Source organism: Chinchilla lanigera, unplaced genomic scaffold, assembly GCF_000276665.1.
Source record: "Chinchilla lanigera isolate Chin_1 unplaced genomic scaffold, ChiLan1.0 scaffold00076, whole genome shotgun sequence".
NCBI lineage: Eukaryota > Metazoa > Chordata > Mammalia > Rodentia > Chinchillidae > Chinchilla > Chinchilla lanigera.
This window is the reverse complement of record NW_004955477.1, coordinates 4296078-4309338: the sequence shown is the minus strand read 5'-3', so window position 1 is coordinate 4309338 and position 13261 is coordinate 4296078. Positions and strand designations below refer to the sequence as shown.

The 13261-nt window shown below is 42.0% G+C and overlaps 1 protein-coding gene across 5 annotated transcripts in view; it reads left to right on the top strand.

Moving 5' to 3' along the window:
- The window catches only part of LOC102012090 (chromosome unknown open reading frame, human C10orf90), a 211426-nt gene extending 201364 nt beyond the window's left edge, over positions 1-10062 (top strand). For 4 of the 5 annotated variants that reach the window (XM_013503019.1, XM_013503017.1, XM_013503016.1 and 1 more), the window contains 3 exons: positions 5242-5305; positions 8993-9092; positions 9179-10062. In XM_013503019.1, the coding sequence (XP_013358473.1) occupies positions 5242-5305; positions 8993-9092; positions 9179-9217 (203 nt within the window). In that variant the 3' untranslated portion in view covers positions 9218-10062. Of the gene's footprint in view, positions 1-5241; positions 5306-7799; positions 7979-8992; positions 9093-9178 lie in introns of those variants that run through there. The other variant, XM_013503018.1, reaches the window with a different exon arrangement.
- The last annotated feature ends 3199 nt before the right edge of the window (positions 10063-13261 follow it).

The following is a 13261-nucleotide window of genomic DNA, read 5'->3' as shown; positions in this document are numbered from 1 at the left end:
GCTTCCTAGAGACACTCAGCTGTCTGAATGTTGAGGCCACCTGCCCCTCTGTGTGTACATGCATGTGCTTCATGCACAAGCATGTGAATAGGGATTGTGATAAATATCTTCATGTGTTTACGGAGACTAATGGGATGCTGGGACTTCACTTTTATAACAGTAGCCTCATAAGCTCCAAAATCTTGGTACCTGGTTATTTGTTGACTTTGAAACATGCAGAGGCCTAGGGAAGCCTGGCCTTGCCAACTTAAAGTAGCAATAGGTCCTATAGTTTGTATCTAGTAATGATCCAGATAGGAAGATACTCAGTAGAAAAAAAATAGTTTCCAGAAATAACAGACATAGACAACTTAGTAATCTTATTGGGGAAAAAAAGTTCCTCTATTTGAATGATAATGGGAGGTAAATACAATTGCAGTCTCTTTCCTCCATATTGGTGAATTAGAATACCCAAAGCTTCCAGGAAAATCCATAAAATACCTATAAGTAGTCTGAAAATTATTCTCACCAGTCACTTTAATTTTATAAAAGTAGAATTTCAATTAAAATGGAACTGATAGATGGGATTTCACTGTATTTTTTTTTAACAAAGTGCATACAGGATGGTTTTCCATGCCATGAAATGAGGCCTCCATGGATCCTGCTGCACGTGTCCTTGAGGAGCCCGCTCTAGCTTCTAGCAGATCCACATGACCCCTCCCACTCCTACCACCACTGACTGTTGAGAGCACCTCTTTCTGGTTCCACCATGGAGTCGTCCCAGATCCTTCTCTCCCCTGGTGGACAAGACCCTCCTCCATGAAGCTTCTCCTCTTCTCAGGCAGATACTGGTCCTGACACTTAATGATCCTATTTATCTGGCTTTCATCCTGAGCTGTGAGCTCTTAGTCTTACTTATCTTTGTGTCCCTACTGCCTAGCACCAAGGAGATAAAAACTTAGCAATTGTCAGATGAATGGGTTGCTTAACCCAAAGCCTGGGAGTCATCTTGATTTGTTTTTCCTGGCCCCACAACTCGCTGTTCACCTGTCCAGTGTAAATGAGTTTTGTGGCTATCTTGCATCCAAGCATTGCCATCTTTCACCCATGGGACTGTGATTGCCAGAAACATCTGCCTGCTGCCACTTTTTGCCTCTGTTCCACCCAGTTCATGTTCTAGAGAAGCACTGCAGTCATCTATAACCAATAAAAGTCAGACCTTATGTTTAAGCCTTCACATGACTCTCCATCTCTCTTACTGTGATGGCAAACTCCATTCACAGACATGTATATCTCCTTAAATAGATTTGCAAAGTCCAACAGTGGCTACTCCAAATTCTGGTGCATATTAGAATTACCTGGAGATTTCAGGTTGGATTCCAGTGCATATGCACAGGAATTTTTGTCAAAATCCCCAGGTGGCTGGAAAGTGTAACCTGGGTGGAAAACCATGCTAGTCTCTGCTCTCACCGTTGCATTCTTACTCACACTACAGCTGCATTCCTACAGCAAGATCTCACTGTTCCCTTCTCCCAAGTCTTCCTGTGGCTGCTTCAGTGATTATGTGTGTGCTAAAGGAGACCTCTTAACCACTCTCGTCCCCCTTTACCATATGACAGTGCTTCATTTTATTAGAGCACCTGCCAATATTTTGCAGCCTGCCTCAACAAATGAAATGTCATGATGGCAGAATATCATCTGTTATATCAGCATCCTCTGGAGAGATAGTAACTGCTTACTAAATTAAAGAAAGTAGGAAGGACTGTAAGAGAAATGAAATTTGGATTATTTTATGAGAAATGAAAGAGCACCTGCTCAGGGCTCCCAAAATACCAATTCTGCAGCTATGAGTTGGCAGCAGTGTCCTGAGGTAAGAGCATGTGTGGGCATGGCTGGGCTGATATGGACTGAAGCCCTGCTCTGACATTCACTCATGCACAGTGTGAACCTGAGCAGGTAACCCTCACTCTTTTTTGGAGGTCAGTAACTTCAGTCCTGAGCTGCAAAATATCATGAGCATATCACAGGATTGGTATGAAGACGAATTTAGGAAGACATCCATAAATCCTGGCATTATCATTACAAACCATCACCCTGACCAGTCAGGTGTAGAACACAGCTCCCTCTCTCTCCCTAGCCACTTTCCCTCCTAAAGTGAGAAAAGCTGCTCCATGCTGCTGTGTTCTTTATACTCTAATGAGGTCAGAGCTACTCACATTACACTTGCTGAGGGATACGTCCCCTTTTTACCCACCCCCTGCCCCTCCCCACTAGGAAGGCCCTTTCTGTTTATCAAAGGGGCTTGGTAGTGTTCAGAAAACTCAAAATCAATAGCAACCAACATGCAAGCACTTCCTCAGGGGGTTGGGATTGAGCCTAGCACCCAGGGAGCCTTCATGGATACAAGCAGCTTGTTTTGCACTGAACATGGGCTGCTGGGGCCGGAATTTAACCTTCTGCTGCAGCGCAGCAGGCAGAAAAGAGTTCAGAAAGCAGAAGAGTGGAGGTATCAGATGGCTCATATTTTTCGTTTCCTCTTGGAAATAAAACCAAAGCTTAATTGTGGGATCAGGTGCTCTTAAGAAAGACAAACTGAAAAAAAAGTGTCATTTCAAGAATATACCACGTACAACTGCATTGAGATTAGGAAAGTTGTATGAATGCAATTTGTCATGTATTTATCTTCTTAGGGCATAATCTGTCTACCTCAGGCTCACCCTAATTTTGAGTGTCTCCAGAGGAATGCCGGCCCTGATCTGTCTTTATATATTTCTTCTCCCTGTCTGAGTAAGAGTCTTGAAGCAGTCACATATTTGTTTACCCAAGATGTTGACTCACTTTAGATGACACTCTTCTCTGGGATTTTGCTTATTCCCTCCATCTGGAGCAGAGACCAGGGTGCAGGACTGGAAGGCATCTCGGCCCATCTTGGTCTTGCTGGTGTGTCATGTTCTCCTTGCTCTCACAGCCTCTCACCTTTCTAAACACTGGCAGCATTTTCCATTAAATGGTAATACTCCGATTTTTCTTTTTTCTTGTTTCTTGTGTGAGTCTTGTCTTTGAAGTTAAGTAATGGTGTCATACTGTTATCTAATTGGTGTTTGAATAACTAGACAGAATGCAAGCTTGGCTGTGGCAGCGTTTTCTGTATTGTAAATCAATAGCTGCATTCTATTTCTCCAGGGGAGGAAACATTTCTTAGTAGCCTTGTCCCTTATCCCAGCATCGTGCATATTCCTGGGAAATTCTTCATATTCTCAAGCCTAAGAAATCTTTCAGTGCTCCACTGCTCGGATGTGCAAGGGTTCTGGCCTGAGGGTGGGGGACAGATAAGTACAAACATGCAGGTCTTCATTGGGAATCACAGAGTGCCTGCTTCAACTCTCATGTTTAGCAATGATGCTGAGTTGTCTGACTGCTTGTGTTGAATGAAGGCAGTAAGCTGGTCACTGGCCAGTCCAGTATTCAGGAAGCATAGAAGCTACTCAGATATATGTCCATGCAACACACACCTCGAAGCACTTATGTGTATCATATATTTGGCTAATCTATAGGCTGACATTCCCAGGAAATTCCAGAGTTGTTGAAAAAGGCCCCATTTCCACTATTGTAAAAAGGGTAACAGATATATGCTATTTTTTAGCCCGTACTAATTTTAAGTATGCCATATGTAAGCATCATGATGACTGGTAGTATGTATTTAAATTGGAAAAGCTTCCAGTCTCACAGTGTTTTTGCCATGGCGTACTTTCTGAATCAAAGGACACCAAACGTAGATGAGTGTGATGTTGTTGCTATGACCTCTTCTGACACGGAAAGGGCATAAAGTGTCTTCATCTTGCATAGGCTGAGCAGCTTAATGGGGGATGATTGGGAGAAAGTGAAACCTCCTGCTCTCAGAATGCTGTAGGGATATCTGGGAGATTTACTTGTCCTTAGAGGCCTTGAAATCCAAGTGTGGAGATTTTTCTGTGCATGAGACGGCTTTAGAACGTGGAATTTCACCAGAATACCATGACTCTGTTGCTAAAGGAAGGATTCAGCAGTACCCTTCCATGAAGTAGGTCAGATATAAGTACTCTGTTTTATGCCTGTATTTAGCTGTTGTCAACACCAATGCCATTGGTTAACCAGTTATCAATCCAACCATTTAAGATGTCTAAGTTCTATAGTGTTTGTCACAGGCTGTGATTTACAATAATAAACCAATCACAGAGAATATACTAGATCTACTACAATAAGTCCATCAAGACGTGGGTTCTGTATCTTCTTGTTTTATTTTAAAGACCCATAATAAAAAAACAAAAATGACACAAAACTTCAAAACAAGATGATAGGAAATTAACAATGATTGTTGTATTGCATTTTGTTATCTTGAAAGTCATCGCTCAGATTACACATACAGGCATGTAAGATTGATCAAACAATATAAACGCTAATTTTCCTTTCAATGAACTAATAGAAATTAGTAGTACAATTATTTTAGCTATCTTGTGTGTGTGTGTATATATATATATGTTATATATCTTCTTTACTTCTTTTCTCTTTTCCACCATCTCAGTTATTCTTTCCTTTTTGAGCAGTTTCTTTCCATTTCACAATGTCTGTTGTACCTTTTGGATCTTACTCTTGTTTCACTTTCTTATACTAGGGAAACAATACGATGTTTACACATGCTAGTCTGATTTATTTCACTTATGAATATGGTCTCTAGTTGCATCCGTTTACCTATAAAAGCCTCAAGTTTATCTTTATAGCTGAGTAATACTTCATCGTATAAAAATACCATATCTTTTTTATCCTCGGTTGGTGGGCATTTGGATTGTTTCCACAATTTAGCTATGACAAATTGTGCTGCTATAAACATGGTGCACATATATCGCTACAGTGTCATGTTTTTCATTCTTCTTGGAAAATACCCAGAAGGGGAATAGTTGGACCAAATGGAACCTCTAAACCTAGTTTCTTGAGGAATTTCCATATTGATTTCCACCAGTGTTGTAACAGTCTACCCTCCCACCAACAATGAAGGGTCCCTTTTTCCCCACAGTCCCACCAGCATTTGTTAGTGGTTGGTTTCTTGATGACAGCCATTCTTTCTGGGATGAGGTGGAGTCTCAGTGTTGTTTTAATTTGCATTTCTCAGATGACCAATGATGCTGACCATTGTTTCATGTACTTATTTGCCATTTGTATTTCTTTGTCTCAGAAGTGTAGAGTTCTGTACCTTCTAAAATTAATTCTCTTTCTATTTTTTTCCAGATAACTTGTTCAAACCCAAAGAGAGGTGTATTTCAGAGAAGGAGATGCACATGCGATCTAAAAGGTACTTGGCTGTTGTGTGACAGGGGAGGAAGTTGGGGAGGAAAGTGGAGGTGGTTTGGTGGATCCGCATGGGGACCAGTGGGGCTTCTGTTTCTGGGTCCATGTTTAAGGTTGTGATAACACATCCAAAAAACTGGCTAAAATGAGTGCAGTTGTCAAGTTGTACCTCTGAATATTTGTGCCGCTCTTGGAAAAATCTTAGGAAAGTGGTAGGTCTTGGATTCTGGACTGAGCCAGTAACTGGTCTCTGAGTGATCCCTAGAGTCTGAGCTGGAACTCCTCTGCACATTTTCATCATCGCTCTGGGCAGGAGCTGTGCCTTTGAAGGTAACTTTACAAGGAGGAGAGAAGCTGTTTCTCCTGAGGGCCTTGACTACAGCCCAAACTGGAAGTTGGTGGAGCGTGGGAGCCAGTGAGGCCTCAGAGGGGCCACAAGCCGGCTTTCCTGGCACTCCATCTCTGACAGGCTTGGCGGCCCTGCTGCCAGCAAATTCTCCCTGTTCTGCTTGACTGGTTGCTTCCAAGACTCCCACTAATTCTCACCAACCTGGTCCATACAAAGACTGCCTTTCTTCCTGAGACCTGGCCTCTTAATGGCAAAATCTTAGCAATGTTGGCCACCTTCATGCAAGTAAAAAGCCAGTAGGTTGTAATGAAGTATCTAGTACTGGGAGGAATTACAGTAATGAAATTGAACTGATAGTGCACTTAGCAACTCCATTGAAATAGGAAGAATAATACCCCCTCCCCACTCAAGGCCCCAAATCTCTGCTTTAACCATGATTATGTTTTTTCCATAATCAGGTAATTTTGATCGTCTACAGGAAGCTTCTTTGTGAGGAGGTGAAAAGAGAGGATAAGGGGGACTTTCCCATTAAAGACTTGATTCAATAACATTGTAGTTGTGGTTTCTAAAGGGCTGCTGGGTTTGAAGACTTGGGTCAGAAGTGCAAAGTTGTGTAGACCTTATGCCTCAGGCATTGTTTTTTTCAATTTAGTGGGGGAAAAAGTCAGCCAAATCTCCTCCCAGTCCCCAAAGCCAAAACTACTGTTATGGAGGCTTGCAAACCAAATAATTAAAATTATAGATCTTAAAGTAGCATTAGTAGACAAGTGTTGCCCTATTGTTTTCATGAAGAGAAGAGGGAAGATCAAAGAGGGCCACTGAGGCAGGTGGTACTGTGCTCAGGCTTTGACTTTCCCTGGCTGGCCTCTCTGGATGACCCCAGCAGGTGGATCTCCCTCTGCTCTGTGGAATGTGCTCTTTCTGGGCTCTGACCCTGGCTCACCCATAGAATCACCCTGAAGCTTTTCTGCTTTGTATTCTTTGTTATTTTGCTAAATTATACTTTCTTGAAATTTTTTTTTATCAGTATATGCTTGCAAAACATGATTGCATTCATCATGCAGTGTTGTATGTAACACATCTTAATAATTTCTTCTTTCCCTTCCTCTTCCCTCTCCCCCTCCATCTCACCTCTCCCCCTCCTCCACCCCTCCTCTCCCCCTCCTCCCTCTGTCTCTTGCAGATGGCAAGGGGAACCTCCATCTCTTGGTTTCCTTCCCATTTGCAAAAGCTCTATCTCCCATTTTCCTGTTGTCTTTTATTTTGCTGTTTATTTATACTTTGGGTTTCTCATATAAGACAAAATACATGATATTTAAGTTTGTGTGTCTCACTAATTTCACTTTAATGTTATAGTCTCAAGGTGTATCTTTTGGCCTACAAATGACTCAAATTAATCCTTATTTATTTTGCTAAATTATATTTTCATTCAAAAGCAAATGGAGATAAAGTTCCCTTACAAGCAGCTATTCTCCTCTCCCTTTCGACCCGCTTTCCCAGCCCCAGATCTGTCTGCTATGATGCCCAGTCATATTTCTGTGTTAAAATAGACTTCTATTTGTACATACACAATTATGTAATTGCTTTTTAATCATAAGTGGTATTACACTGCATATTATCTTTCAATAGCTTGTTTTTTTTCTTTTTTACTACTGTTTTTCTTCTTTTTTTTTTTTTGGTTTGTTTGTTTTCTGGTACCGGGAATCGAACTCACGACCTCGTACTTGCCAGGCAGGTACTGTGCCACTGAGCTAAATCCCCAGCCCCTCTACTGTTTTTTTTTTTTTTTTGACTGTGCCACTGAGCTAAATCCCCAGCCCCTCTACTGTTTTTTTTTTTTTTCCTTATTGTCTGTTAGCTTTTCTTTCTGTGTCAGAAGATGCAGATTATTTTCCTTATCAGTTTCAATGTCTACAGAGTGACCCATTATGTGGATGTACCATGAATGATTAGGGGATCTCTGTTAAGAAATTACCAAACCAAGTAACAGAGCTTGGACCTAGGAATTCTTATGTGAAACTCTCCTGTTGATTTGGATGGCCAGTTTCAGGAAGAGAAGTCTATTAATTTGAAGGACTTTCCTCTGTGGAGCTTTGGGACATGTTGGCTTTACTACGATTCCCTTATAGAATCTCCTGGTCCTTTCCAGAATGTTCCTGAATGCATCTATTCATGTATTCATTCAGCCCATGTTGATGTGCACAGTGTGCCAGAGGACAATCGAGCACACAGACCTCATGAGTTGATGCTATATAGCTGGGTGACACTGTGGCATAGCAAGTAAGAATCAAATACAATGCGGTTCAAATGTCAGCCCACCATTCATCAGCTAAGGGACTTCATCCTAGTCCCTGATCTTGCTGGGACTTGGATTCCAGCAAGTCTTCATTTAACAGTGAAACACCGTGTCCCTTTTCTAACTATTGCGAGGATTAAATGAGTTCATATCAAAAGATATGCTGTCTGATAATCAACACATTACCTGCTGATATTGTCACATTATTTTTATACCTTGCACATACGATTTTAATGGTGGAACATCTTAAACAGATTTTGTCTGGCTTTCAAACACGAGAGAAGATGAAAAGGAGATGTTTTTAGCTGAGCACCATGTGTGTAGCAACACAAAGGCTCAGGCTGCGGGGTCTCCTACATAAGTCAATGACTTCTAGTGGGAATACTGGTTTGCATCAGTATATAAACAGTTTCTACTTGGAAAGAGGAAAGCAGTATCCAGAAGAAAGGTCTCTTGGGCCCTGCTTATGAGTTGGAAGTTCCTAATTTTACACCAGGATAAGGACATAGTACTTATGCCCACTATGTTTCCAGAAAGAGCTTAATTAGAAATGCAATAGGTTAAGAGGAAACACACACATTTCTGTGTGCTTTGTTCTGACACGATAATTCCTGCTACTTCCATATCTGCTACTACTCCTCTAAGTCACAAAAAAGGCAAAAATTATGTGTCAAGATAAAGGAATTTGGTGGCAGGTTTATACTCAGAATGGCAAAGCAGTTAGTTCAGAATCCCTCAGTTTACCATAAGTAATTAGACTGAGAAGAGAGGGACAGGAAAAATGAGTTTTGAGTAAATATCTATCCTCTCCAGCTTGCTTGTTGTACGGGCACTGGAAGCACAGAGATGTGTGCCATTCCCTGCCATGCAGCTGCGTTCTGGGGACATCAGGGAAGCCCTTCATGTCACCGTCTCACGATGTGGAGAGAGCCCACATGCAGTGCTCTTCCTCTGAAATGTGGGCGCCTGCTGACACGACAGGACGCGCTCCACCGCAGGCACGCGCAGCCTGCTACCATTCAAAATGTTCTCTGCATCTGTTTCAGAATCTATAATAACTTGCCGGAAGTTAAAAAGAAAAAAGAAGAACAAAAGAAAAGGGTGATCTTACAGAGCAACAGACTCCGTGCTGAAGTCTTCAAAAAGGTAATGGTTTCACACCAGCAGGTGTGATGCGTGTGGCACGCAGATGTGAACTTGAACTTGACATCTTTGTTTCCCTGCTTCTCCAGCAATTACTGGACCAGCTTCTTCAAAGGAATGCAGTCTGACCCCGGGCTGCCCTGCTGACCACTACCTGGACCTGAGAAGACTTCAAATACTGGATAAGCCATTAAACTTACCATTATCTTCATGACATGAAAATACTTATTTTGCTTTTGATTTTTTTTTTTTTTTCATAAAGGAAAACACCACTTCTTGAATGACTGACCCAAACAAACAGAAAGAGTAACCCTCAAGGCAATAGGTCAACAATCTTGTGCAGAAATCAACTCCATGTAACCTACTAGTCTTAGTCCTATTCATGTTTTGACTTCTGAGTTTTCCCTTGTACTGTCTCCAAGCAGAAAGTCCTATACACTCAAGTGTGCTTGGATCTCCAAGGAATATTTTTTCATCAAACTTCTGGCACCAAAATCCACCACTTTCTAAAACCAATCCCAGCACTTGCCAGTTCTGCAACTCCATAGTGTGGGTCATCAGACACTGTGTCTTAAAACGTGTGTCCTGTAATACCAGAGGCTCACTTTGGGGATGAGTAGGTCATAGGCTGCAGACTGTGGAGCAAGCAGGCTGTGCTCTGTGACCCAGAGCAATCAGAGTAGCTCCCCCATGCATAGCTCTGTCTTGGCTGAGCCAAAAGAGCTTCTATTTCAGTGAGAGTTTTGAGGGCAGAATTAGCTGAATAAATGTGTAGGGGATGTCATTGTTTTCTGTAGCCCAACCCCTCTCCCACCAGAAGCTATGCTGTTAAAATGGCCTAATGGCTCCAACTCTGATGTTTGTTCTTCCAAATGCTTACAGTATCCATTATTTATAAATATGTATCTGGGGATCTGAGAACTAGATTTTACAACAACAAAAAAAAATTGAAATAAATGCCATTGTTCAAACATTCAAGTGTTTGTCTGTGACATATTCTGATCTACGTGGAGCAGTGGCAATAGATAGATAACACTCAATATGAAATGCTTACCATGGGCTGGGTGCTACTGTCCTCTACCACCACCTCTGGCCATCACAGAGCCCTGGTGATTCTGGGTGCCCCAGTGGAGAACGTTGCCTCTCAGGAAGCCTGTGCCAGAGAAGCAGGGGTCCTGAAGACTACAAATCTCATTTGATGTGTCCCCAGGAATGAGACCAGTTTTGGGGATGCAGCATGTATACGGTGACAACTCTGTCCCTTTTTTAAAGTTGCTACCTCCCTTGTCCCCCTCACCACTGCACACACTATCCCTCTGACTGGACCACCTGTCCTTCCCATGTCCGCTGGCAAACTACGTAAAACCACTGCCTCTGTGTTCTCACCTAACACTGTTCCCTCCCTACTCTGCCTCCAGTAGAAGTAGAAGCTTCACTCTCACTTCCCTGTTGCCCTCCTGTTCACAAGAGGGGGTCTAATAGTGCCTCTAGGTGTGGCAACTTGGGAGCCCAGCTGCCTGGATTCAGATCATGGCTGCTACTGTTGAACTGTGGCCTTAAGCAGAGTTATCTGTCTGGCCCACCCAGGAGAGAGAAACCACACAGTAACTTGAATCAGAAAATTTGATACACATAAAAATTAACCATACAGGGTATAGGCATAGCAAGGGACTAGCTGGTGAGAAGTAAAGACAGCTCTAAAGAAGACAAGTAGGGAGCTCAGATATAAGGAGCAGTAGTAACCCTAGGAAGAGGGTTGGCTCCCATCCTGGCTGAGAAAGAATGGTTGTAGTGCCACAGATTACAAGAGAGCTTTCTGTGCCGCCATGCTGGTGGAACTGGATAAAAATACACCCTCTGGAATTTGCCAGAAACAGGGCCTCTGGGATGCACAGAGAGCTGCCTCCTGAGGACCTCTGTTTCAATACAGCTCAGGAAGGCCATGGCTCTGGAGCCTACTGAGAGAACACAGGATCTAGGAAGCTACACTTTTTTTTTTTCCCTCCTGTGGCATCTCTCCAGCGCCCCCTACTGGCAATACTTTGCTAGAAGACAAAGGGAGACCATTCAAAGGGCCTGGATCCATTTTCACAGAGCAAGCAAAAAAAAAAAAAAAAAAGAACTTGGAAGTAAAGAGAATACAAAGATCGACGCAGTAAGTCATTTAACTTTGCCTCAGTTTCCTCAACTGCTAGGTGGTGATACTTGTAGTACCTTCTTCAAGGAATTGCTGTGGAGACAGTAAGGCAGTGTAAGTGGAGGGTATGTGAGGACACCTGGCCCAAGGCAAACCTGAGCACTGTTTTCTGTCCTAAGCCGAGGGGGAAGGAAGCACATAGGGATTGTGTGTTGCTGGTTCCATGAACCCCTGAGCCAGCGTGAGATGATCCAAAAGGCCATTGAATCATGGGCACAGCCAGAGCCAAAGTCACTCATGCATGCAGCATACTTCATCAACTATTTTTGTCCTCATGTTCTTCTGACCCTTGGAGACCATTTCAGCAGCATGGCAAGCTCACCTAAAGGCTATTCTGGTTTTTTTTTTTTTTTTTTTAATGTTTAGGCCTCTTACATGATGCTATACTGAATTTCTCTTTGCATTCTAAGTGCCTTTTAAAATAAATACTTTAAATCAAATATATGATATGTAAGAGAAATCCTTTTTAGGTAAAGTTCTTGACACACCTTTTCTTGTTTTTTCTTCAATATCTTTGGAGAGTTTCCTAATCATTTAAATATAGGGTGCTAACACTTCTAGACTGATCTGTTATACTTTTCCAAAAATGAATTTATGTCAGCTAGCATTCTAAAAGGAAAACGCCTGGGTGGAACCAACTTTTCAAAAAACATCCTTAAAGAACTTGCCCTCATTGCAAACTAGTGTTCAAGTTCTAAAATCTAAAGAATAAAAGTCAATCTGAGATTAAATGCATTGATTAATGTATTTCTGAGGACAGTTCTTAAGCAACATGCCTGAGGTGAGGAATAGACAACCAGCTCAGAACAAATAGAGTCTGGTTTTCTGTTGAACTGAATTTTCTTTCCTATTGTTGCAGAAATAATTTTGAATGCAGACAGATGAATGTTAGATATCAAGCGTCTCTTCTCTGTTGTAATAAAGTTATGATAGAAATATAATAATGTAATAATGCTATAGTAAATATGGCAGGAAAAGCCTGATGAATCAAACAGCCATTCCTCAGATTTCTCTCAGGAACTGGCCACTACTTCTTGTATTTTTTTTAAATTAAAATCAGACTTTAGGAAAGACTTTGAAAATTCTAAGTAGAATTCACCACTGGAACGTTAGTAAGTGAGCTCCATCCTAGGGTTGCTCTCTTCACATCTGTATGTTCTGGTTCTGGCACAGAAACAGTTCTTTATGATGCAGCAGGTAGCAGGGGTTAAAGGCTTGTAGCTGAGGTTCCTGAGTCAGGATCAAATGACGTTCGGAATAACTGGAGACGTCCAGGTGGTAACAGCACCAGGCTGTCTCACAGTGGTCTCCATGACTTCATGTCAAAGGAGAAATTACTATTTTCGTTACTCATCCTCTCTGCCAGCTGGTAATGGAATAATGGAAAAACAATGGCCTTGGTTTTTCAGCCAGTGTCTATTGCCAACCCAACTTCCTGGAAGTTGTGTGCTCCCTGGGTGAGTCAGCAAATGCCTGCTCCGATGGAACAAGGCTTTTTGAAAGAACTATTTGTAAAACATCCAATCATGGGAGAGTGGTTGAAAATTCTGTCTCACAGAGTTCTCTCGTTTCAACACGTACTGGTTAAAAAAAAAAAAAAATGCAGGTAGTTGAGCTGCCTCTAAATGCATCAGATGACCAGTAGTCTGATACGAGGCATTAGAAGCAGGGTGACAAGAGAAGGGAAGAGGGCAGGATGTGGTTGCCCGGTGTGGGTGATCTGACTGTTGGTATGTGAGAGTTCTGGGTTAAGGAAATAAGAGTGTGATAAAAAAATGAGAGTGAGAATGTTCGCGTGTTCATTAAAAGCAAAGGAAATGATCTGTTAAACGATTAAAATGAGCCCATCAGCAGATGGTTCCACATGATAGAGTTCATGGAATTGATACTCTCATCAATACTTGGTAATTGCCCATGAATGCCTAGCTCTGTATAAACCTTTTGGAATTGTCTATCACTGGCTGGTGCAGCCTGC